Source organism: Typopeltis vanoorti, chromosome 13 (assembly GCF_054136105.1).
Source record: "Typopeltis vanoorti isolate ZY-2024b chromosome 13, IOZ_Tvanoo_1.0, whole genome shotgun sequence".
In the NCBI taxonomy this organism is placed as follows: domain Eukaryota; kingdom Metazoa; phylum Arthropoda; class Arachnida; order Uropygi; family Thelyphonidae; genus Typopeltis; species Typopeltis vanoorti.
Window position 1 is genome coordinate 62,534,869 of NC_143561.1, and position 27,594 is coordinate 62,562,462.

Sequence of the window (27,594 nt, forward strand, 5' to 3'; positions counted from 1 at the left end):
CATACTTCTTTTGGGGTAGCTTTGGTGGTGTTTCTTATCTGATTTTGGGGAAGCCACTTCCTTCCTTTTTTTGGGAAGTACTTTAGGAGGTGGAAGATCTTGTGCCCCCCCCCCCCCCTCCTGCATCTGTTCTTCTGCAGGGAGAGGGATGCTGGCTACTGCAGAGCAGGTCTGTGAAGCGTCGAAGGACGATGCTTCCTCTGGTGTTGTTGAGGGGTGGGATAGCTGGTGTAGTGCTGTCCATAACTTTGTCCGTATTACCCTCGGATGAATGTTGTTCTTCCAGTGTAGGTTGTGCAATGGTGGAAGTGGCCGAGGGGGGAACTGTTTATTCAGTGGATGTTGTTGCTGGGGGGGGGGAACAGTTCCTTCTGCTGGTGTTACTGCAGATTGACGCTTCGGTATTTTACCTAAGATAGTTCTTTCTGCTGCTGGTAGGAAAATCCAGAAATTCAGCACCTCAGGTTGGCTGCAGGGAAGGTGCCTCAATGGGTACTCCTGCCCGCTCTGCAAAGGTACAGAGGACAAGATGTCACTTTATGTTCGGTGCTTGTGCACTTTCACTAGGGATCTGAGCAACTGGTTTGAAATGTGCCCGACGCCGACGCAGTTGAAGCACTTGGCTCGGGGGCAGTCACTCCCAGATGTTCAGATGAACCACATCGCAGACACTGTCTCTGTACCCCGGGATAGTTGACCATGACACGCGATGTGCCGATGGTTACAGGGTTGGGCATGGGCTGTTGCATGTCCATGGTGAAGGCGACTTCACCAGAGTACCAGGTAGGTTCTTCCTGGGAGACGCTTTTCTTAATATTACTCACTTTCCCCCACTTGCTGAATTCTTGTATGAGCATGTCATCTCTGGCTTCTAAATACTCCATAGGGAAGCGGCTGATATTGAGTTGCCACACTTGCGACCCTACCATGGTAGGGATCACTTGCTTCCCTTGAACTTGGAAGCTCTCCATAAGTTTGTCTCTCATCGTCACATTCTTCACGACGAACAGAAATCGTCCTCCTCCATAGGTAGTGAAGATGATATTCTGGACTTTGGTCAACACTCTGGGGCCCCTCCAACCCTGAAATCTCCACTCCTAAAGTCTGGGTCCTGGTCATGGGGCACTCAGCTCATACTGGTCTCTGCATCAAAAAAAAAAAAAAAAATTAAGAGTCTTAAAGACTATAAAAATCCTGTAGTGCTTAAAAGCGCTACCAGCAAGTTAGTAAAGTTAGAATCAAAATATAACAAATTAGTATTCAACAATATTATTAGTATAAAAATGCAAAATACACTAGTAAAGAATATCCTAATGCTGTGCGTTCGAGCCTGCACTTTATTCTACGAACATCAGCGATTCATCTGGGACAACGCATCTCGGACGAAAGTCGGGAACAAGAGAGTGCTCCCCAGGTCAGATAATGATCTTTTATATCTTCTGCCATTCTCATTCATTGGATATGCTCACATATCAAATCAGCTATTGTATGGTCACTCACAAGTGCCAAATAGTACTCTGGTGGCCGAGATATTAATTTTGCGTGAAGTGCAGCACTGTCAATACGTCTGGTGGACAATCTACACACTACGAGCATGGCTTGCAATATTCATTACACGTGTATTGCCGTAGGCAGCTTTACTGTTAATAGGATTAAATTCCAAACAAAGTATCTAGATCCATTGGCATTTGCTTAAGGTACAAAATTTGTCAAATAATACACATTCTTATCTTTTAAGATGTAAGTGAATTTTATAGGTTTAGAGTACAATACATTATTTAATTTAACAGTATCTTTCCTTATTAACACTTTGTCTTAGGGGAATGGCGAACTTGTTCAATCAAGAATGATAAGCAATTAATTCATGAATTCGTTTATTCAAGATTTAACAAAGACTTATTCTTTCTTTAAAATTTTTTTTTTATTTTTTTAAAATTTTTGTTCTTAGGCTGCTCGTCATCGTTAAGGTTAAGGAAAGGGGGGGGTTCTCATTCCTACACCCCCTTTTTTTTTCTTTTTTCTTTTTTCGGGGCCTTAGATTATATCTTGTCTGGACTAAGCATTTTTCATAGGGCTGGTTTCTTTTCCTTCCTCACAACTTAGATTCGTATGGGTTTCATGTGCCGGAGTAGAGTACCGTCTGAACTGATAGTCAGGGGGTTCTCTTCAGAATAATAATCCTTCTAACAGTCTCCATTCTTGTGCCTGAAATGCTCAGTGTTCCTTCGTCTTGGCAATCTACCACTCTTTCTGCAGTCAGTTGTCTTATGCTGAAACTTCCCTTCTTTCCCCCAGAATTTCTCAATGGAATCACCCAGGCACACCAGATGGTCAGGCCTGCTCTTAACTTTTTCAGTCAGTTTGAGTGGATAATCGTAGTTCTCTTCCGTCCTGATAATTCCTTAATTCTATAATTGACTGGGGAGGTTTTTTCTGCTATTTCATTGGGTCCAGCACATATTTGCCGAACTTTCCTTCTAATTGAGCTTCCTTGACTTGTTCTGCATTACGTTCATCTCTTGACGACAAGAGATTATTTCGATCATACTGCCCCTTCCTTCTCGTGCTTTTATTAGTTGCCTTATTTGGCTCTTTTTGTGGGCACAATGCTTGTGCAAAATTTGCCTCGGCATTCTCAATCTTCTTAAAAAAAAGGTACTGGGCCCGGCTGGTTTGACAGGTTGCTTCCAATTCCTTCAGTGTTGCATTGAGCTTCATATTGTCTAATTTCTTCAAAGATGGGATTGGATTGATTTATACTCGGCTTAATTCAGGAGTTTCCTTGTTAATTTTCTGACTTCGTTTCTCCAGAATAATTTCACCTAGTGGATCTCTCCTATTCCATGCTGATCTAATGTGGTAGCTGTTCTCCCTTTTTCTGCCCATTAAAGAAATTAGATTTTTCGAAAAGTCGCAGGAAAAACAGTGCTTCTCTAGGAAGTTAGTACCTAAAATGATGTCAGAACTTGAATTAATTGATATAGGTAGGACTAGAAATTTGGACTAAATGTCCTGCTGGACATTTAGTCCAAATTCGGGCAGAAGGATTTTAGCATGAATCTTCTCATGAGCTTTAGAATTAGATTTAGCAAGAGTAATCAGTTTCACTGGTCTTCTTAGTTGAATAATATCCTTCCACACTCTGTGTCTAATTTAATGCAGAAATCTCTCACTAATTATGGAGACATTACAGCCTATATCCAACAGCAATCTGCAATATACTCCTTCAACGATTCCTTTTACCCTCAACAAGGATTGTTTTGGTTTTAAGGAATTTCCTAGGGAATTATCCATTTTGCATGTAATTTGCCTAAAATTTGAATCCCATCTGTTGGTCATATAGGATTTCCTATCATAGGAACAATTTCGGGCGATGTGGCCAATCCTACTGCATTTAAAGCACTTCGGGGGCTCCTTATTGATTCAACGTTGTTCCCTTCCAACCTGGTGTTGAGGTGCCATGTAATTTTGTTGGTTAACAATCTCTATTCTTCTCATCACTTCCTCCAGATGTTCAACTATTGGCAGATTTTGTCTCTCAACCACTTTCTTGACAATTTCGACAATATTATCCATGGGAGGATTATTGTTTTCGGAAGACCTTATAGTGAGGGTCGCCAGCTGTTGTACAACTGTATCTAGGCGATCCATCACTGGAAGTTGCAGTTTTCTTACTTCTTGATGGACAAGAAGTAAGAAGTAAGAAATGTTATTTCTTCCATAATTTTTCCTTTCGTGATTTGTTCCTCCTCCTCAGCAGATTGACAGAATTTCACTTGCCTTTCTTCAATAATTTTATTCCTTCCCTTCTCTCTCTTTTGATCATTCCCTGGATTAACCACTTCACACCACTATCCATTGCAAAAGATAGGTATAATTAAAACTTTACGAGACAGGGCATACAGTATATCAAGCACACCATTTAAATGGAATGAAGAACTGCACTACCTGAAACAGAACCACACACTTTATGGTTTTGATCAGAAGACGATCAGAAAAATTAATAATACATCTTCTGCAACTCTCTTACTTAAAGAAGATTTCAAGAATGCAGCCACACTGCCTTACATCAAAAACTTTTTGCCTTTACAAAAAAATACCAAGATTCCTACATCCAGCAAAACCTCCACATCACCCCATGAAAAGACCAGGTGGCTATAAGATTTATTGGTCGTGTAACATTTGTTATGTTATTCCACCCTGTTATAAAATGTAACTGAGTTGCTAAAGCATGACCTCCCTATAACAAACTCAAACACTCGAAATATTTCCATTCTCATCAGTTCAGGCTTGTATTCTGTCTTTAACCAGCTTCTCTAGCACCTTCACCACTACGAGGTGTGGCTATTAAACAACGAGACTGGTTGCAAAAATGTGGTTTATTATTACAATTGTACAACTTAATTGTTATCTCCCTTCAACATACTCTCCTCCTCTATTTATGCACCATTGCATACGAATTTTCCATTGTTGGAAGCAGTACTGCAAGTCATCAGGTGTTATCTGCTTCAGTAGCATTGCCGTTTTCTCCTTTATCTCGTCCACTGACTGAAAATGGATGCCCTTTGACGTGGATTTCAACTTTAGAAAAAAGTAAAAGTTGCATGGAACTAAGTCCGGCAAGTAAGGTGGATGGTCAACACTGGGATCTTCTTATCAGTCAGATACTGCTTTACAGATAGTGCACTGTGGGCTGGAGCGTTGTCCTGATGGAGAATCTAAGCATTGTTTTCTTCCACAGATCGGGTCTCTTCTTCTTCACTCGTTCTCTCAGCTTGGCAAGAACCTCATGGTAATAATGTAGGTTAACTGTCTGACCCTCTGGTACTTATTCAACCATTACCACGCTATTGATATAAAAAAAAAATGATCAGCATTGCCTTCAGTTTTGACTTGCTCATTCTTGCTTTTTTCATTCTCGGTGACGTGGGAGTTTTCCAATGCATCAATTGTGTCTTTCTTTCTGGATCGTACTGGAAAATCCACATTTCATCACATATGATGATCTTCTCCTGCATGTCTGGCTCCACTTTCAGCCATTCCATGATGTGAGTGCAAATTTCTTTTCCGAACTTCTTTCTGCTCCTGACACAAGTTTTTGGGAACCATTTTGATGCAGACTTTGTTCATATTCAATTGCTCATGCAAAATTTGTCATACAGTCTGCTTATTAATGTGCACCATATCTGCTGTAATCCGAATGCTTAATTGGCAATATCGTTGCGGACAATTTCATTAATTTTTGCACGTTTTGTCGGTTGCTGCCATGACAGGGTGACCCAGTCATTCATCATCTTGAACGTTTTCTTGACCTTTAGCAAAGCGTTTGTGCCATTCAAACATTCGTGCACATGACATTACATTATCACCATACACCTCCTGTAACAGTTTCAAACACTTGGTCAGTGATTTCTTCAATTTCACTAGGAATTTGAGATTAATGCGCTGCTCAAGTTTAACGTTAGACATATTCCGGCAAAGTGACTTCACATGTGTTTCTTTTATAACTGCCACTTTTGTAGCAACAGGAACTCCAGATTAACTACAAGTGACAGCGAACAGTGCTTATCTCAACTGCTTCTAGAACCTTCAAGGTCATTCATGGCACAAGTGCATCTCACTGCTACAAGTACACGATTCACAGTGCACCTTGTCTCGTTATTTAATAGCCACACCTCGTACACCTGATATATGCACTGGCCTATAGTTAGGCACCACTGACTTGGATTCTCCCTTATCCAGTGGCACTATTTTTCCTTCTTTCTGCTCTTCTGGGACTGTTCCTGTTGCTAGACTGCTGTTGAACAACAAGTCAAGGGCAGGGCACTGCTAGCTCTTTTACATGTTTACATTATGATGTCTCATTCAGTCCCACGGCTTTATTTTAACATCATGCTTGTTTAATATTCTAAACACTTCCCATTCTTAAACTGTCAGTCTTCTGGCCTCTTTTTTCCTACTGCTATTCAACACTACGCTTACCCCCCCCCCCCCATATGTGAAATACATTAATAAAATACTCTTTGAACATTTCCGCTATATCTTCAGCAGGTGACTTATGTGCCATCTCCAACAACTAAAGTCAGTCTTCCATGTTCACTAGCTTTTTTTCTACTTCTACTATCAACATAACTATAGAATATATTTACTCAGAAATAACTGTGTTATTCATTCTGTATATGTTATATATAGTCTTCTCTGGTGCATCAACTAACTAACCAATCTTTGATTGGTTAGTTAGTTATGACTAGCATAACATCCTGTTATATTAATCATAACATCCTGTTATATTAATCATAACAGGATGTTATGACAGAATGTCATAACATCCTGTCTTGTGATCCCCTTTTTAATTTTTCATAACTCTTAGCAGCAGTTAGCATCATTATGTTATTTATATATGAAATTCTTGGTCTGCCCTGTGGCCTCTTTTCCTTCTACAGTCCCCTCCATTATTTCTGTAATCAGTCTCCCATGCCTCAGATGGTGCCCAATCAGGCTTTTTCTTCTCTTATTGATGTGGTTCATTAGTGAACTATATTTAGAACTTCTTCATTACTTTTTATTTCTGTCCAACTAATTTTCATCATCTTTCTCCAGCACCAAAGTTCAAATGCCTCTAACTTTTTAATGTCCTGTTTTGTTAGCATCCAGGCATCACAACCATATAATGCAATGCTCCATGTGTATGTTTTCACTAGCCTTTCTTTGAGCTGGATGCTAAGTCCTTTACTGGTAAAAATGTTTCTTCTATTGTAGAATGCCTTTTTGGCCAAGATTATTGGCGCTTTAATATCCGATTGGCTTCTTTTAATTTCTGATTGGTTCCATCTTCCGTGATAAGACTTCCAAGATATTTAAAGGAGGATACCTGTTGTGTTGGGTTATTATTTATTTCCAGGTTTATTTTCATTGGATTTGCTTTACTTGTAATTAATAGTTTTGTTTTCTTATAATTAATTTAGAGCCTGTGCTCAGTGGATGCGCCGTTTGCATACCACGGTGTTTGACCACATGAAGGAAGACTTGGTTTCAAATCTAGTTGGCGACTAGAGGAAATTTTTCTTAGCCTTTTTTTTGACCGGTTCCCGAGGTTCTCGATCTCTGGCGCAGGAAAGTCAGTTTTTTATCCCATAAACTCAAGAAAATTGACTGTAGAATCCACACTATATCAGACATTAAATATATTGTGTTCGGGTTAGGGACCACTAGATGTCGGCACTTGTTGAGTCGTCCCTTCACTGCATGCCGCTTAATTAGTGATAGCCTTGGGCCAGCTATCGCTGATTGGGTACCAGTGGAGATTGAACTACCCACCCAGTCTCCAAAAAGTTAGAGCTGAAATGGCCTCACTTACTCTCTATACAGGAATAAGAGGCGTTAGCTGATTTTCTTTTTTTCTTCTATAATTAATTTTTAGACTGGTATGTGAAAATTTCCTCAATCTTTGTCAGGGTGGATTTCAGTTTATCTTTGTTATCAGCTGTAACTGCTATGACATCTGCAAACCATATCCAGTTAATTTCAATTCCTTTTTTTCTTAATTCTTGTTTCTATTAGTTCTTTCAATTTATTTATCGCATTTTCAATGTAGAGATTAAACAGTATGGGTGAAAGAGTTTCTATTAGGGCTTCTTGGTGCTTGTGAAGATTAAATATGAAACTTCTCTCTCTGTAATCTACCTTTATTGTTTTTAGTAGGTGAACATTTGGTTCCAGTCAATACTATTGAAGGCTTTCTCTAAGTGAAGAAAGGCTATCAGAGTATTTTGATTTTTCTCATATCTTCTTTCGAATTCTTTTGATAACTGTTCTTAGAGCTAGGATTACTTCTCTTGTTCCCTGTTGTTTCCTGAATCCAAACTGGTCATTGCCCATATACTCTTCAGCCTTCTTTGTTAGTTTCTTTTGTATAATTTGTAGTGGTATTTTCGAAGCATGTGATGTTAAGCTTATTGTTCGATGATTTTCACACTTGTCTGCATTATTTACTTTAGGAATGGGTATGATAGAGTTGTGTAAAGTCTTTGGGAATGACCTGTTTCATATATATATCCTTTATGGTCTTGAAAAGGTATAACTTAGTTATGTTTCCTGAATATTTTATTAATTCTGAGAGAATGTTATCAATGCCTGGTGCCTTGTTAGTCTACAATTCATTTAGTTAACATTCAAATTCATCTTTTAATGTAATTGGACCAATTTCTTCCACATCAAGTCTTATTTCATCTTCTACAGTCTTGGCATCAAGCCCAGCATGAGGCAGGGGTGAAATGGGCAAATGTCGCAGTGGAAAAGTAAAAGGGCAGAAAACTTAGAGTTTATGTTACAATTATACTGGAGACAGAAAATAAAATAAAATAAAATGTAAATTGGATATATCATATATTTAAAAAATATTAAATTTATATATACATATTTATAAAGATAATTATATTTTATTCTAATTATATAAGCTCCAAATAATTATTTTTATTTTGATAATCCCTGGGACAGAAACATTTAGATCTAATTTCATTGAGAAAAGATGAGCAGAACGAGAAGTTATTCGAGCTCAGCAAGAAAATCAATTGTGGAAATTTTTGAAATTATCAGAAACAAGAGTCAGTGAAAGCAACGTTCCTGTGGAGTCCCCCACTGACAATGAGTCTGAAAATTCGAATTTGTGTTTAGATGATAATCATGCTCTTGAGAAACATCCAATAGCTTCGACTTCAAATACAAACATCTCAACACTAAATTATGAGCTCTTTGACGATCCAGCTTTATGGGCAAACTTGTCAAATTCAATAATTGATATATTAGTAAAATGAGGTCCTCCTGCTGAATCAAAAGAGACTTTTTTCCCACTCGATGAACATAATAGTAGTTTCATGTATTGCATTATAATAGGATTTTGAGTAACGGAGAAACCATTAAAAGATCTTGGTCAATTTACTCAAGTTCAAAAAATGTAGTATTTTGTTTCTGCTGCAAATTGTTTTCTAATATTCGAACTATGAACAATTTCAGAAGGAAATCAAAAGCTTGAAATGTGGAAAGGCAGCAGGAGTAGATGATATTCGACCAGAAATGCTGAAGTATGGTGGTATAAGAGTCTTACAGTGGCTGCACTGCATAGTTCAGAAAGCCTGGACAGAGGGACGAATTCCCGATGATTGGAGTAGAGCTCTCATAGTACCCATATATAAAAAGGAAAATAAAACTGAAAGTGAGAATTACAGAGGTATTTCCCTACTGAGTGTTCCTGGCAAGATCTATGCAAGTATACTTGAGAAACCGTTGAGAAGAATTTTGGAAGAAAAGCTTGGTGAAGAACAAGCTGGATTCAGGAATAGAGGCTGTCAGGATCAGATCTTCACTTTACGACAAATAGTCGAAAATGCATGGGAATATAACAGAGATCTGTATTTAAGTTTTGTCGATTTGGAAAAGGCATATGACAAGGTGCCAAGAGAGAAGCTATTCAATATGCTACAGTTATATGATGTCAATGGGGCATTATATCAAACGATACTTAGTCTTTATTTGAGTTGTAAGTCAGCAGTTAGAATTGAAGGAAGTACAAGAAGATGGTTTAATGTTGAATCTGGTGTGAGACAAGGATGTACATTATCCCCTCTGTTATTCATTATCTATATGGATCACATTATGAAGGAAAGTGGTATTAAACATGATATCAGAATTGGAAATGTTAATGTCAGCTCTTTGCTTTATGCGGACGATGTTATACTTCTAAATAAATCTGCTACGAGTTTGCAAGATTCCCTGACTAAATTGAATAGCTGTTGTAATAGATATGATATGAAGGTCAGCAATAAAAAGACAAAGACAATGAAAATAGGCAGAATCATTGAAAATGTCAACTGTGTTGTGAATGGAGAACCTGTGGAACAAGTAAAACATTTCAGCTATTTAGGCACGATTTTTACTGAAGATGGTAAATAAATATAGAAATAGACAACAGAATCAGCACAGCTGGTATAGTAGGAAGTCAATTGAATAAATTCATATGGAATAAGAGAGAAGTTAGTCAGAACACTAAATTAGCTGTATACAAGACAGTGTTCAAACCAGTTTTAACTTATTATTATTATTAAACAAGACCTCATGGAGTCAAAGACTCATCTAGGAGGTCCTTTTATCTCACACACATCTCATCATATCGGGTCTTAAACACATTCAAACTCCTTGCAGACCACACTCTCAGGCAAGGCATTCCAATCATTCACAACTCTGCACGAAAAAAACCTGCCTCTCACTCCCCTACTCACACCCTCTTTATACAGTTTCCAGGGATGACCTCTGGTTCTCCCCTGATCTCCCACTATTCGCTGTAGAACTTCTCCACCATTGATCCTATAACAACCTCTTACCAACTTGTAGGTCTCTATCATATCTCCCCTCTTCCTTCTCTCCACTAGACTCTGCAAATTACATCTTTTCAATCTTTCCTCATACTCGACATTCCAGAGGTCAGAAACTACCTTAGTCAGTCGCCTTTGGACTCTTTCCAACATCTCTTCATCCTTCTGAAAACCAGGTGACCAAATCTGGGCACAATAGTCCATGTGTGGCCTAATCAAAGCCTTATACAATGGAACAAGAATCTCCCTACTTCTACACGTCAGTGTCCTCCTCATCATTCCCAGAAGTCTTTGTGTTGTCTTCACAATTTTGGCAATGTGTCCCATAAATTGTAGATCCTTATCCACTATCACTCCCAGATCTCTTATTTCCTCTACTTCCAACAATATATTCTCACCAAGCATAAATTCTGCATCCCATCTTTGTTTTCCAAATTTTAAAACCTTACATTTTGCAATATTGAGCTCGCATCCCCATTTTCTTGCCCAATCACTCAATTTATTCAAGTCTTCTTGCAAGGCCACAACATCTTCACTACTCTTTATGGTTCGTCCCAACTTTGCATCATCTGCAAACAACTGAATATCTCCATCCAAATCTTCGCCGATATCATTAATATACAAGTTAAATAGTAATGGCCCTAAAACAGATCCCTGAGGCACTCCACTAGTGACTTTCCTTTTCCTGGATATTGCACCTCCATACACAACTTGTTGATACCTATCAGATAGCCAGTCTCCAATCCAATGCACTAATCTAATATCCAACCCCATCTGCTCTAGTTTGACTGTCAACTTATCATGAGGTACTCTATCAAATGCTTTTGCGAAATCCAAGTATATTACTGTGTATCCTTCTCCTCTGTCCAAGGAAGCAGTCACTTTATTGTAATAAGTAAGTAGATTACTAAAACATGACCTCCCTTTAGCAAATCCATGCTGTCCATCAAAGATTATACCATTGTTGTCAACCGAACTCTGGATCCTAGTTCTCACAAGCTTCTCCAACAACTTAACCACAACACCTGACACACAGATAGGCCTATAGTTTGATGCTTGAGTTCGATCACCTCCTTTATGAAGTGGCATAATCTTGCCCTCCTTCCACTCTTTAGGGACTTGACCAAGTGCAAGACTCGTATTAAAAAAATATGTCAAGGCAGGTGTCAACTCTCTGGCACATTCCTTCAAAATACGCGGTGATATATTATCAAGTCCCACAGCCTTATTTACATCTAGTTTACTCAACTCCCCAAACACCTCTTGCTCACTTACAGTCAGCCTCTCCTCCCCATCATCAACTGCTCTTAATCTCTCCATGAAGTCACATTCACAAGATTGAAAGATCTTTATGAACTGCTCATTAAGTATCTCCACCACACATTCTGCAACAGCTGTCTTTATACCATTTCCTCCAATCAATGTCATCCTTCCATAATCATTCTTTCTTTTGCTGGCTACATATCGAAAGAACTCCCTAGGATTCTTTTTAGCTTCATTAGCTAACTGCTGTTCATACCTCTCTTTAGCTACTCTCACCAACCAAGTCACTCTCCTTGCCTGGTCTTTGTAGAACTCATGAAATTGGTTACTTCCACTTCTCTTATGCTGCCTCCACAATGCCCTTTTTCTCTGTATTGCATGCTTTATCTCTTTATTCATCCATCTCACACCTAACTTATTTAACCTTCTCACCCATGGTATACATTTAGACATTGCATCCGCTAAATATTTTTTGAAAATCCCCCAAGCTCTTTGTAGTTCCACATATACCCTTTTTTCACAGGGGTCCTTGCACTGCTGGCAACCACCCAAGTAATCACCTCATGGTCACTTTCACCAATTGGTGGATGATTTGATACCGCATTGATAATTACATCCTCCGATGAGATGACCAAATTCAAGACCCTTAATCCTCGTGTGCCCTCTGTTACATACTGTCTGAGGTAGTTATCCCTCAAAAACTCAAGAAACTCATTTTCTTTACTTCCAGTTGCTATCTCTTCATTCCAGTCTATATTGCCATAATTAAAATCACCCATAATGATCACCCTTTTCTTATTTGCTTGGCTTATTTGACTATACATTTCACTATCACCACCATCCACATTACCAGGTCTATAACAACATCCCACCAAGTATTTGATTCTATTCACCTCTATCTCACACCATACTGCCTCAAAACCACTGGCCCCATTTCCCTCTTGCATCTCTACCTTGTATGGACATAACTCTTTCTCTATCATCAATAGCACTCCCCCTCCCTTTTTACCCCTTCTATCCTCACGAAACACATCATACCTTTCCATCTCTATTCCTGTCAGGATGTCATCCTCATCTAACCATGTCTCACTTATTCCTACAATCTCTGGGTGCACAGACGCAATTAGTGTAACCATTTCATCTGCCTTGTTTCTTATACTTCTAGCATTGGTATACAAACACAACAACTCATTTCTGGATCTACAGCTAGTTCCACTGATACCACTCACTCGATGTGATCTCTCCATGCTGGACTGGGGCCATTTCCCTTTCTGCTTCTTCATTTTAGAACCCTTTGCAATTCCATCTGTTTCCTTTTGATCCCTGATCATCCCATTACTTTCCTGTCTACACATTCTCTCACCTCCTCTTGGAGCATCCACCTTTCTCACGCTCTGTATCCCTGTCCACTCTGAGCCTCCCCGTTTCCCTGCTCCTCTTGCACACCCATTCTCTCATTTTCTGTACTCATACCACTCACTTCCACATTCATTTCCACTCCTTCAATCTCTCCTGTCTTACTCTCCTGCTCTTCCACATCACTCCCCTCTCGATCTTATTCATTCTCTCTATTCACTTCTGTACCTTCCAGCAGCAGTCTCTCCAAGCGACTCACACCATAACCACTCAAATGCAGTCCATCACTCCCATACAGCTCACTTCGTCCCTCAAACTCATTCCACACATTAACAAACTGTACTCCCATCTCCTCACACATTTCTGCCAGAATATCATTCATAATCCTTGCTCTCCGCCTCATTTCACCACAATCATACCTAGGCAACACACTGACCACCCTTCCTGTCACACTATTCTCCTTTATATTTCCAACTTATGGATCTGAGAGCTGGGTCAGAAGTAAAACACTTGACCAAAGACTAGAGACCGTAGATATGAGAGTCCTGAGAAAGATTATAGGTGTGAACAGATAGCATCAATGGCAATATCATATTAAAAATGAGGATATTAGGAAAGAACTTGACATTGTCAACATCCAGGAATGCATTAGCAGAGCTAATCTCAGGTGGTATGGTCACTTAAACAGAATGGGCAAAGAAAGATTAATAAAACAAGTGTTGTCTGCCAGGTTGGCAGTAAAACGATCCAGAGGAAGACCAAGATATAGGTGGATTGATATGGTACAAAGTGCCTTAGACGATAGAAATATAAGATCTGATAATGTTGGAGTCTTGACAAGTAACAGACTGATTTGGAGGAAAATTGTAGATAGGAAGTTAGTAATGATGTAATTTTTTTCATGTAGTACTATCATATCCTGTACACCCCTTGAGGGTACATGGCAGGAATTTGATGACAATGTTGGAAATAACGATTGGAAACATATGTTCCAAGTTCTTCAGCGCCACGAAAAATCTCAAGAACATTTTAATAATTTTGAAAAAAGGATTGATTTGGAAAAGAGTTTAAAAATTGAAACTACAACAGCTAAAATTACTCAAAAAAGAACAAGAACACTGGATGCATGTTTTAAAGCGCATAATATCGGTTATTAAATTTCTTGCAAAAGAAAACATGGTGTTCAGAGGAAGTTCAGATACTCTATATACAAATAATAATGGAAAATTTTTGAAACTGATTGAATTATTCTTCCAATTTGACAGCATATTACAAAAAACATGTAGAATGCATAAAAAACAATGAAATTCACGTTCATTATTTAGGGAAATGTATACAAAACGAAATCATTAATATATTGAGTAATGAAATTAAAAAAAATAATTGTATCTAAAATAATGAATGCTAAGTATTTTCAATAATTGTTGATTGCACCACTGATATTTCATGGCAGGAGGAAATGTCCTTAATTGTAAGATAGGTTTCTATAAAAGAAAAAAAATGAAGAAACCCAAGATATTATACAAATAGTGGAAAGATTTCTAGATTTTATTAAAATTAATAATACAACAGGAAGCAGTATGGCTGAAGTATTTTAAAATTATTAGAAGAAAAAAATTAAATATTCAAAATATCCATGGTCAGGGATATGACAACGGTCAAATATGAAGGAAGAATGCAGGGGTACAAGCACTTTTAATGAACAAAAATCCTAGAGCATTTTTTGTTCCGTGTTGTATGCATTCTTTGAACTTGGTATTGAGCGATGCAGCAAGCTGCAATGTAGATATGGTTTTAATTTTTGACATTATTCAGTCAGTCTATAATTTCTTTTCTTCATCGAAGTCATCGATGGGAAGTTCTTCTAAACCACATCCATAATTTTACTTTAAAACCTTTATGCACGGTGAGATGGGAAAGTCACGTTGAAGCTGTAAAGCAATACGAAATCAAGTAAAAGAAATACATGAAGCTTTAATTTTCATCACAGAAGATGACAGCTTAATTGGGCAACAAGGCATTAAAAGAAATATATATATATATATATATATATATATATATATATATATATATATATATAATTTTTATATATACATGTACAATTTCGACCAAAGGGCGGAAAAAAAAATCTTGTCCACACTCAAAAATTTGCTCGGGCCGGTGCTGCTTGGCATCTAGATCTTTTTCACTATATAGATCTTCTAAGTACTCCTTCCATCTTTCTGAAATTCTTCCTTATATATTAGTATGTCCCCTGTTTGTTTTTAATAATTGTGCTTCTTGTCTTGTTTTGCTGGCTTATTCATTCTATAATGTTATAAGTCTTAATGATTCTCCCAGTCTTTATTAAATCTTCTTTTTTTTTACATTTCTCTATATCCCATTGTTCTTTTGCTTCTTTACACTTTCTATTTATCATATTTTTTATATGTTTATATTTGTCTTTGCTTTCTTTTAGACAAATTATGGACTCTACAACCTTGTTAGAAATAATTATTTAATTTCCCGACATTTAGACCTTCATGTGAAGGTCATCTGGAGTATACACATATATGTACAGAGACAAGCTATATTACATTTCACACAGTTTGCTAAAGAGACAATGATATGATCAACAGTTATTCTACTCGCCTGACCTCTAGTGAATATAAAATTAAAATAAATAAATGAAATAAAATAACTATATCAAAGCTATATTCTATTTAAGACAACATCAGAGACACATTCTTTCATATAGATAGTTTGATTACAGTAAAAATGATGTCCTAATTTAACATGACAATTGTTATATTAGATTTAAGATCCTGGATTACTTATGGTCCTGTGTATAATTTACTCTTAAGGAGAAAGGTTAAGTGGGTAGACTATGTGCCTCCCATATTCTTGGGATTTTTAGACTATCATTATTGTTAAGATTAGGGTTTTTGATAAGAATTTCACAGTGCTCCTTAAATTTACATTCATACCGTGTTTTGGTGTGATATAAACAACAGGTGCTTTTCCAGTCAGTTCTATGTCAGGTGTTCAAGGCATGATCAGAAAGGCCAGCTTTACCATAGTTATTATATTTAATGTGTCGTTTATGTTCCTTTTTTTCTGATAGGAATTGTGCATCTTGTTTCCCCTATATAGGGCAAATTACAGGTGCAATGAATATGCTATACTCCAGGGTGAGCCAGCAGAGGGAGTGGATCCTTGGATGAGTTGAGTAAGCTTTTTAATTTTGCAGGAGGTTTAAAGGTTGCTTTGAGGTTGTATTTCTGTAGTAATCTGTTTATTTTATCTGATGTCCCTTTAATGTAAGGAATGGTTATAGTTTTATTGTGGTCTAGTTTATCTTTGTTTTTTATTGAGGTCTTATAGAGAATTTTGTTAATAGTATTTTGGCTGTAGCCATTTTTTAGGAAGGTATTGCTGATAACTTTTAATTCATCTTTAAGTGCCTGTTCATTGGAGCAAATCTTTGAAGCCCTTCGAAATCTACTACCACCCAACACAAAAACTAGGTGTTAATGACACCTAGTTTTTGTGTTGGGTGGTAGTAGGAGTTTGTCTATATATTGGTCAGTATGTGTTGGTTTCCGGTAAACAGTATACTGCCAGAAGGAAGATGTGTGAGAAGTGTATCTGGAAACAGAAGTGTGTTCTGCTTTTCAGTCTCATTTGTGAATTGTATACATTTTGTGTTTGTTTATGTGGTTGAGGAAAGTATGTAATGTCTGGCGGCCATGGGGACAGATAGCAAAAACATCGTCAATATATCTAAGCCAGACTTTGAGTTTTAAAGGAAAGGAATCTCTCCTTTAAAACCCAAAGTCTGGCTCAAAATATTCCATGTGAAAGTTAGTAATTGGGGGGGGGATAATGGTGAGCCAATGGCTGTGCCTTCTTTTTGTAGGTAGAAATTATTTTGCCACACATAATAGCCAGAATGTAGTACATGTGCAAAGAGTGTGGTGATATCAGGAGAAAAGAATTTGTCCTGTAATAGAAGTGTCATTGATTGGGACATTTGTGAAGAGGGCAGAGACATCAAAAACTGACTAATAAATCATATTTTTCTAGTGTGATGTATTTGATTTTATTTACAAAATGTTGTGTGTTTTTTAATATAGGAGGAGGAATGACCTACCAACTCCTTGAGTGTTGACACTAGTTTCTTGGCTAGTTGATAATTGGAGTTGTCTGTACCTTCCTTTCATAGCTTGGTGATGATAATTGGGGCTGTCTGTACCTTCAGCTGTTTGCCAAAGCAGTACGTTCTGTTTGTTAATCTTTCAGGAACCATAAATTCTTGGGGAACAAGCGTAGTGCAGAAGTAATTTTTTAACTGTATCTTCAGGCCAAGTAGTGACTGATTTAAGTAGCTTTTCCATTTTCTTTTCTGTTTTTACAATGGTGAAATAGCTAAAATTAAATCCAGACATCGTAATTACTAGAGCCGATAAAGGTATTGCCACAGTGATTTTAAATTGAACAACATATTTGGAAAAAATGAATCTAATTGTCTCGGACAGCAGCACCTATCAACTTGTTAACTATGACCCAACCAATCGAATAATGTTTTAATGCTTTCATCGGTTCGATGTTTATAGTTTCTGTGGTTTTCCTGTTCCATTTGTGCCTTTTCCTTGGTTGTGACAGGTTTTTAAATTTCAGATTGCATTTCAATAAAACCAAATTGCGGTTACTGTCAACATTGGCTCCTGGTAACTTTTGCATGATTTTACTTGATTTTTAAATCTGTTTCTTGTGATAATGTAATCTATTTTGGTACCTTCCTATATTCCCTGGCATTTTCCAAGTATACCTTCTTCTTTTTGATATCTCATACCAGGTATTAATAATGATGAAATAGAGTTCTGCCACTCATTCAATCTTCTCTTTCATTTTGGCATCCAAGTCCATACTTTCCCACCTCTCTACCATCTTTGCCTTCACCAGTGGTTGCAACAAGTCTTACAACATTATATAAATGCAATACAACATGTTAAAGTTTACAGCTTATGTTTCGACATTGATTGAATAGTTAATAATTGCAATTCTTTGATCAACACTTTAGATTACGAAACAAATGCACTGCGATCTAACGCAGTGTCAGAATTATCACTCGGTCAATTGCAGCTAGACTCGCTGATATTCGTTTGCACTTGTCACTGTACATAACAAGTGAATCCGACGCTGTTTGTTGAGCAATGTCACTACAGGTAAAATTGTATGCTTGCATGCATTATTTCTGTGAGATACGAAACTTTTATTATTGGTGTGTGCTCGTGGTGAGGGTGAAATATTTTTGGTAAATCTTATTTTATTCTGTTAAGATAACATATTTATTTATTTATTTATTTATTATAGATACAAGGCTGAATTATGACGAGTGTCACTGTTGAAAATATGAAAAGAATTATATTTTCTCAATTATTGTTACATGAAAAATTATCGTTACACGAAACAAATGCACTGTGGTCTAATAACACATTTGGTCAGTTGCGGCTAGACTCACCGATTTTCATTTGTACTTGTCACTGCACGTAACAAATGAATCTGATACTTCACATTGAGCAGTGTCTCTACAGATAAGTTGTATGCTTGCGTGCGTTATTTCATGTGGGATACGAAACTTTTATTATTGGTGTGTGCTCGTGAGGGTGAAATATTTTTGGTAAATCTTATTTTATTCTGTTAAAATAACATAATTATTTATTTATTATAGATATAAGGCTGAATTATGATGAGTGTCTGTTGAAAATGTGAAAGGAATTATACTTTCTCAATTATCTTGAAAAATATAAATAAAAAATAAATGTCGTTTTACTCCAGATATTGTTATTAGTCAGAAAGGAATAAGTAAAAATAAAAAATACATCAGGTCTTTTAATGGGTGAAATCATATTTAAGGAATACTATGAACCAAGAGTGGTTTACAGCACTGTCTATGATTTCAATTGAAAAAAAAAAAACACGATTTCAAAAATTACAAATTTTAATGAAAAAGTCATTGAAAAATTTTGTCAAGGCAAAAATAGAAGAATGGATTTTATTTTCAAATATTTTTAATAAAGCAAATTTTTTTTAATGTAAATTTACTTATTAATAAATAGGTTACTGATTAGGAAAAAATGAATTATTTTTCTTAATTTGTATAGCAGCACCCCTACTTAACATTTCCACCGCCCACCACTGGTTATAAGTATAGAAAACTGGGGGACAGTTCATTGCAGCACCCATGAAAATACCTATAGAAGAGACGTAATGTAGCTACACTGTCTATGGGGAAAGCAACTTGAGAGATTCAAACCTTTCATTTATGCCTTTCAGAGAAGGGAGTAGGTATGGGGAACATGTAGTATTTTATATATTTTGTAGTGTCTGACACCACTTGGAAAACTTTTACAAAAGTTGGAGCAAATGAGAATGGATATGAGGGCAGCTGATAGACAAACACCAGGCAGTAGTATATGGTGTAGTGGAATCCAGTAGAATGAGAGTGACTAGTGGAGTAGCTCTCAGTGATATAGGGAAAGATTTAAGAGTAGATATTCAGTTGTCTGCTGATGATGCAAAACTAGGGAGAGCAGTAGTTGATAAAGGTGATGTACGAGATCGTGCAAGATGATTTAAATAAATTGGCATGGTAGGCAAAGGATAATGATTGTCAATTTAATGTGGCAAAATGTAAGGTTATGGACTTTAGATTGAAAAGGTTACATATGGTGTATCATATTGGTGGTACTGAATTGCAGAATATGAATGATGCTAGGAACTTGGGGATAATGGTAGATGGAAAGTCAAAATTCAGAGGCATATTGCATAATTACTTGAATTTTAAAAAAAAAAACACACTAACAAGTAAGATAGGGTAGTTATTATCTCTCTCTCTTTATAAGGCCATAATTCTGCAACATCTTGACTGCTGTTCACAGACTTGGTCACCTGGGTTTCTTGGGAGACCAGGAGATGGTAGAGAAAATTCAGAAACGAGTGACTAAGCTGGACAGGTCTGTGGAATGTTCCCTATGAAGATAGATTGAAGGTTTGTTGGTTACAAAGTTTAGTTGATAGGCAGAAAAGAAGGGTGTGTGATAGAAACTTTTAAGATATTAAAAGGGTTTTTATAAAATTAACAAAGGAAATTTTTCAATGTATGACAGTCAGAGAACTAGGGTCTATCCATGGAAATTGTGTAAGAGTGTAGTTAGTAGGGGGTGTGCAGATCAGATTTTTTTTGTGTAGACTGGTGAATGAGTGGAATGGATTGCCAGAATTAGCTATGAATTCCCTGACAGTGAATAAGTTTAAGGAGAGACATGATAGATTTTGTGTATATAATAGTTAGTTTGAGTCTTCTATGATTAGACTCTGGACTGTATAATTACTGTATAATAATAATAATTATTACTGTGCATTTTAAACAGTGTGAGTAATAAAACAAAACTCTGTTTTATAGTATGGAGAGACCCAGTAGATGTCATATATCATAGTAATTATAATGACATATCACATTTCTTTATTTACATTGTAGCAAAAGAAGGAGACTGAATTTAAATAAGCCAAAATATGGTTAAGGAAAACATTTTCATGCTCAGCTCTGAAAATAATTCCCAAAAGACTGTTGTAGTGTTCTATCAAGTTTCAGAAAGACCTGAAAAACATCTCCAATGATAGTATTGTTTATCAGCATCCTTGCAATTTCATCTTGGGAAAATTGTGTGTGTGGGGGGGAAAGCCTCCTGGAGCCAAGTTCAAGGAAGAAAGAGTTGTTGTGCACTACGATCCACTTGTGAGCAAGAAGCATATACACATTAAATATTACTGTGAGAGTAGGTGCATTGTCATGTGACAACTGTTAATCATACCATTCAGCAGTCTTAAATAGTAATTGCTGATAACAGTCTGACCTCTGAGATGAATTCTGTATAGATTATCTCATTGCAGTTGAAGAATGTAATCTCTGTGGTTTGGTTTCATATGCAATTTTTGGGAACACCTTTTTGTGAGCTTGGTAATTACCTTTTTGATCTTGGAATCATACTGGGAGCACTAACTCTCATCTCTAGTTAATGCTGTTTGAACTATTTGAACAAAATTGTTGCAAGCATCCAGTTGTCTGAATTGATAAAAGAGTATTAAGGTTGAGATGTTGGCTATGCTCATAATTAGATTTAATGGAATGAATACAGTGCAGAAAAATCACAGATTTAATCGTTCCAGTATTTTGTCTCTATTGCAGAGGTATCTTTTTGGGACATGATTTAAAAATTGTAATAACACATACAAAAAAACACAGAACAGTATGTGGAAGAAGTTAGACTAGAAGCTTAAAGTAGTACATATGGGCTCCCTTTATGGATGCTGTTGACCAGCCTTGACGGTTTGATAGGAGACCTAAGAATTCATGGTTCCCAAATCTTGGAAATGTTTAATGTAACTATATTTATTTAGATTTGGTTGGTTTTTTAAATTTGCTGCTGATTCTTAACAAAAAATTATTTTCCAAGTTTGTATTTACTGTGGTGAAGCATAGTAGTTTTTTGCCCATATAATACCCATATAAATAAGACTATCCAAGGTATAGTCAATTAGACCTGAATGACCATAGTTGTGGCAGCAGATGTAATTCTTTTATTTTCGAAGAGAGATGTTGGCATATCTATCTGTCCATAACATGGCAAGTTGCAAGAACAAGTGTCTTGTAAATACCTTGAATAGAAAGGAGATGGAGTGGATCTTTAGAAAAGCAGATAAGAGCAGCTAGCTTCAAATGAGGTTTGAAAGCAGTGCAGAGATTACATTTCTTGAAATTTTGGGCTTTTTTTTTTTTTTTTTTTCTAAATTGTTCTGGATATAGGGAATAGATAGTAATAGTATTACTGTAATTTGTATGTTGAAAGAGATGTTAGGTGATAGGAGGAACAGCTATTTTGTTGATTTTTTTTTTTTTTTTGTTTGTTATTGTAACTGCTGGACAGGAAGGTATTTCAAATAAAGAAGAGTTGACAAGGATTTTAATAATACCATACTGTTGGGAAAGTTTTGTGCATGTGTGTCTGTCTTACTGTATGGATAGATTTTCTGTAAACTGAAAAGAAAAAGTGCCATGGAGAAGATGAGTGATTAGGATGTCTAGAAAAGGCAGGCTATTATTTTCTTTCTCTATAATGAACTGTTCGGAGGATGCTTGTCATTGAGGTAGAGTAAGAAAGAGTGATGTGTTTGAGCCATGTGGACAATTGAAGAATTCTGTCAATGTATCTTAGCTGTGTAGGAGGTTTGTGAGTGGCAGTATTGCAAGCATGCTTTTCAAAATACTTCATATAGAAATTGGGTTGAGGAGGAGAGAGGAAGAACCCATAACCTCTATCTATTTATATGTAGAGTTCCAAGTGTTAATTTGGAAAGACTCTAAGTATTACTGGTCTTGACAATGGTATGCAATAAAGTGATTACAGATGGATGGTATCTCTTATAAGTGTAACTAGTCATATATATTATTATTTCGTGACACCTCCAAGGAGTTCAAAGACTCATCGAGGAAGGGCACCTACTCAACAACTCTCCATCTCCACTACTTAATCCACTAACTACACTGAACCATCACTACCATCATGTACACCAATGCCATGTACTGTCCACCACCCACTAGTATTTTTTGTCTGTAAATTGCATGTATCTGATGGCCGATTTGTTTGTATGTATGATAGAAAATCTGATTTTCTGGGAGGAAAAAACCCTCTACCTCCATATGAGATCAGACTCGCCTTAAATTGAAAATTCCATATAAAGATTCTTCACAATGACAGTTGAACTTAAGTCTTTTCGAATTGAAGGGCACTACATACCGTTGTTCTTCTAATTGTGCTATGGAGGTACTTAAAAAAAATATCATTCGCCAGGTTAGGCTCAAACTCACAACCTCGCATTACTCAAAGTACTGTCTTATAAGTACTGTGCGCTAACCAGTTGCACCACAGGAGAACCCGTCTATATCATTCATCTATAAGAAGAGCAGTAAGAAAGACCATAATAATCTTGAATTCAAGATGTTGTCTCCAATAATGATGGAAGAATGTCTGGTTTTACAGCAGGCAAGTCTTACAAGGATAGTATTTTCTCTACAACAAACATCTGAAAAAATTGCTGCTAAGAGTAAAGAACTTCATTTGATTTTTGCAGACATGAAGGAAGCTTGCAGTACTGTCTCAAGGTAGGCAATATGACAGGCAATGAAAAGAGCAGGAGTAAATGAAGGAACAGTAGAGATTTTGCAAAGAATGTACCAGGGATCTAGATCTGTTCCTAGAAAGATTGGTAGCAAACTTTCACAGGAATTTAATACCAGCAGGAGGTTCAAGCCGAGATGCTATATGTTAGTGTTAAGATATACTTAGATGCAGCTGTGGAGGTTTGAAACAGGCAGTGTTGTGGAATGGTATACCCATACGAAAACAAGTCTTAGATTATCTTCTGTTTTTGTTGATAATCAGGTGACCCTCACACAGGACAAGGGGAGATATGAAATACCAGATGAGAAAATTAAATTATTAGATATATATAAATATTAGGCATGAAATTCAGTCTCTCAAAAACCAACTACCAAGTAGTTGCTGGTGATAGTGCAACAGATCTTTAGTTAAGAGAAACCATAGAAATCATAGTTAAGAACCATAAAATCAGTGGGTGGCTTCAAGTATTTGGGCTCCATGATGGATAAGTCCAGCAGTGTGAAGCGAAGTGGACATTTTGAATAGGACAGATGCTAGCAGCTATTAGAACCATGAATAGTATTTTATGGAATCATAAGGTCTTGAAGAAAAATAAGATGCTGTATCTCTTGACTGTACAGTATGATGACCTACTTCATGGATTCAATGGATTACTTCAGATGAAGTATGAGAGTCACTCATATGGATTATCTGAGGACTGCATATATTTGAACAGAGATGGAAATTGAACAGCCTTTTACAGAGAGGATGCAGACACATGCTTTGAAATAGCATGACCATGTCCATAGAAAGAGAAGAATGACTCCCATTCAGAATTATGAATTGGTCACCTCCTGGAAGGAGGAAAGAGGAAAACTATGTGCATAGGAATCACTGGGAAAGCTATGGAGAAAAGAGGTTTATAAGGATTAAGATGGAAGAAATTGTTGACAATGGAATATGAGAATATGCAGTTTGCTGACAAGTGGGAAAGCCTGCTGCAAAAAAAAAAAAAAAAAAAAAAAAAAAACCTAATGTAAATTTACTGGCACATTTTAATTTAAATTAAATCATCACTTAAAGGAGGATCTTCACCAAGATGTATCCATAATTTTAATTTCAGTTTAAATTAGAGAAATGTATCTATATATTTGATGTACTTGTCAATCGAGATCACTTCCTTATAAAAAAAAAAAAAAATGGTTAATTTAAAGTAGTTGAGTGAATAGTAGGAGTGATTCCCTCCATAAAGAATAAGTGAAAAAAACATAAATTAATTCAGTGCACCTGCAACCTACTCTACATAGGGGAAATTGGATGCCTAATTTCAATAAGAAAAGATAAACACAAACCCAACATCAAATTTCTTCACTATGGTAAAGGCCTGTTAAACCATGCACTCCAAACATGTCACAGAATTTTACTGGAAAGGCACCAAGTCCCCATCCGACACCAAAATCTGGTTTGAAAGAAAATTCAAGGGAGCTGGTGAGATGCTGATTCAATATCTAAATTTCAACAAGAATGATGGATTAGGAATTCCAAGAATCTGGAAGATCTATCTCCAACCCATATAGAATCCAAAACATGATGGCAGAACCAACCCCAACAAAAGAAAACCTTAAACAAGACTGTAAAGATGCATTTGATGTAGTTCTGTAATTTTTTTTAATCATCTGTATGTTGTTACACGTATTATATATAAAAAGTATTTGTTTTTTTTAATGATTTATTAATTTTTTAAAATTTTATTTTTTTAATATTTATTTATTTTTTCACCAGCGGTCAGGCTTGCATAAGTGATTAAGAAAGCATTTAGATTTAGCTTACTTTTGTGTAGCATCATGTAGCTTGTGTGTTGTTCATATGTATGTTTTCTTGATGACCACCATATTAGATACTGAAATGTTGAGTGTTATTTCTTAATTATAAGTAAAGTAATTGCTCTGACATATTTTTGTCTCCATAAATTGTACACAATAAACATTATTCAACATAATAAATGTTTGCAAATTATTCCCAGAAAACATAACTAAATTCTGGATTTACTATTTCTTATTAATTCTGTTGAGTGTGTTATTTTTAATGTGAACTTAATATGCTGTTCAGTTTTATAAGTCATTTGATGTTCTCTTAAGCTCTGTTTTTCATATGCAGCAAAATACAATAAAGTGAAAGGCAAACAGAAGAAGAGAAAAAGCAAGGGTGGAGCAACCTCAACTACTGAAAAAAATTCAGAGAAAGTAAGTCATGTATGATGTTTTAAATGAGGGAAGGAAAAACACACTTCATTATAAATAATGGAAATTTCCCCCACTCTGGTGACATTTATATTATTATTACTTCACTAACTTAATTATTATGAATTACTATAAATATTCGCATATTAACTAAAAAATTTATTCCTGAAAATGAGGTATAATACAAATCAGCTTATGTGCCTGGTTTCTAGAGTAGGGGAATTGGATTGTAAACCTATGTTTTCCCCAGGACCTTTTGAATGGGCAAACCGCCCAGTTGGTTTTACTGACCGCCCGCTAATTAATGTTGCGAATTGACATGGCTAAATAATGAGCAAGAATGGAAAAATAATTTAAGACTTTTTTTAATTAATAGTGATGAGAAATCGAACCGGAGAGTCTCGATACTCGTGAGACCAGCTCAATTTCTTGCATTGCAAGCCAATCTCGAGAGCTTCAGATATTCACTTTGATGCACACCAATCCATATGCAGAAGAAGAAGACAAAAATTGGGATCTCGAATACAACAGTATCGGTTGCAAAGATCTTTTACAAAAGAGATAATTTTGATGTTTGAAAGAAATAAATTTGAAAATTGAGCGAATTCGAATCGAAGGCAAAAATCAATTTAAAAATCTACATTTATTGTTCTTAATAATGGTTTTTTGTCCGAAGATCGTGAGTTAAGTATTTAATATTTTATTTTGTAAAAGAAAATAGGCCTGTGCATCAAATATAGTTGTGATCTCAGAGAATTCTCGAAACTCTCGAAGACTATGACATCAGTCTTGAGTGATGTCATAGTAATTAATTCTTATAAATAGTAAAATTGCGACATAACGCGCATTATGTGTCTTGGGTATTACTGTCAGTGCACAATTCAGTGATTTGTTCTGATTAATTTAATAACAGTGATATTTTGTATTTATTAAATTACCCCATAATGAGTAAAAAGTCAAGTCAGTAAACCACACTCTTAAGTTATTTTAAGAAAGATGAAACCAGTAAGCATAATGGCATAAACACCGAACCAACAACAGAATCATCGATTTCTGCAGAGTCTCTTTCAAATGTAAAACATGCATCTAAACACTGCTTATTGGGTATTAACAGTGAGTGATTGAAAAAATTCCATTGGTTAGTGGTGAAAGATAATGGAATGATGTGTTATATATGTATGAAATACAGAAAGAGACGACCCACAAACAAGGAAGTGACTTGGGTAACTATGCCATGCACAAGACTTCGAAAAGAAAGCTTGGTTGACCATGAACAAAGCAAGTTACACACTGATTCTTGTTCAGATATAATTGAAAAACATATACTAGAAGAAACTGGAATAGGGCAATTGAAAAATTAATCTCAATTTTGAATAACTTGCAGAGAGATGCTTTTCTGGGAGCTTTAAGATCTGTGTATTGGTTAACGAAAAATGAGTTACCACATACTACATTATTTGAAAAATTGCTTGAGCATTGCAATGCTATGGGCTGTTCCTACTTAGAACATCTTAACATTGGTAAAAATGCACATTATACCTCAGAAAGAATAATGCAAGAGTTTAGTGATATTTTAGCATCAGAAATTAGATCTGAAATACTGAAAAATATACATTCTGCAGATTATTTCAGTATTTTATGTGATGAAACTACAGACATCTCAGTTTTAAAACAGCTGATTGCATACATTAAATATGTTTTTCAACTTAGGAAAGAGGTCAGGGTTAGTTTTGTATCAACTTGCAATATCATTGATGGCAAAGTTGAGACTATAACTAACAAAGTAATTGAAACCCTTGACAGTCTAGGCTTAAAAACTTGTAATCTGGTGGGGTCTAGGATCTGATGGAGCAGCTATCATGATTGGAAAGCAAAAGGGAGTTGCAAAACTGCTCAAAGATAAAACAGATGGACTCGTGGTCAACTGTCATTGTGTAAACCACCAATTGGCTCTTGCTAGCGCCCAAGCAGCTACTGAAGTGCCTTATTTAGTCATGTTTAATGATATCTTAAGGCAATTGTTTTTTGTCTTCCAAAATTCCTCAGTCAGAATGGCTGGTTTAACCCAAATCCAAAATATACTGAACAGTCCTCAGATTAAACTTAAAATGGCTAGTGACACTAGATGGCTATCTCATGATTCTTCAATACGGTCTCTAAGAGAAT

General features: G+C 36.2%; 1 protein-coding gene across 1 annotated transcript in view; it reads left to right on the forward strand.

The window, feature by feature from the left end:
* LOC150100219 (telomerase protein component 1-like) overlaps nucleotides 1-27,594 on the forward strand; it is a 1,179,105-nt gene that overhangs the window by 146,205 nt on the left and 1,005,306 nt on the right. Inside the window, exon 8 of the mRNA XM_090402391.1 lies at nucleotides 25,346-25,431. Within this exon, the coding sequence (XP_090258517.1) occupies nucleotides 25,346-25,431 (86 nt within the window). The remainder of the gene's footprint in view (nucleotides 1-25,345; nucleotides 25,432-27,594) is intronic.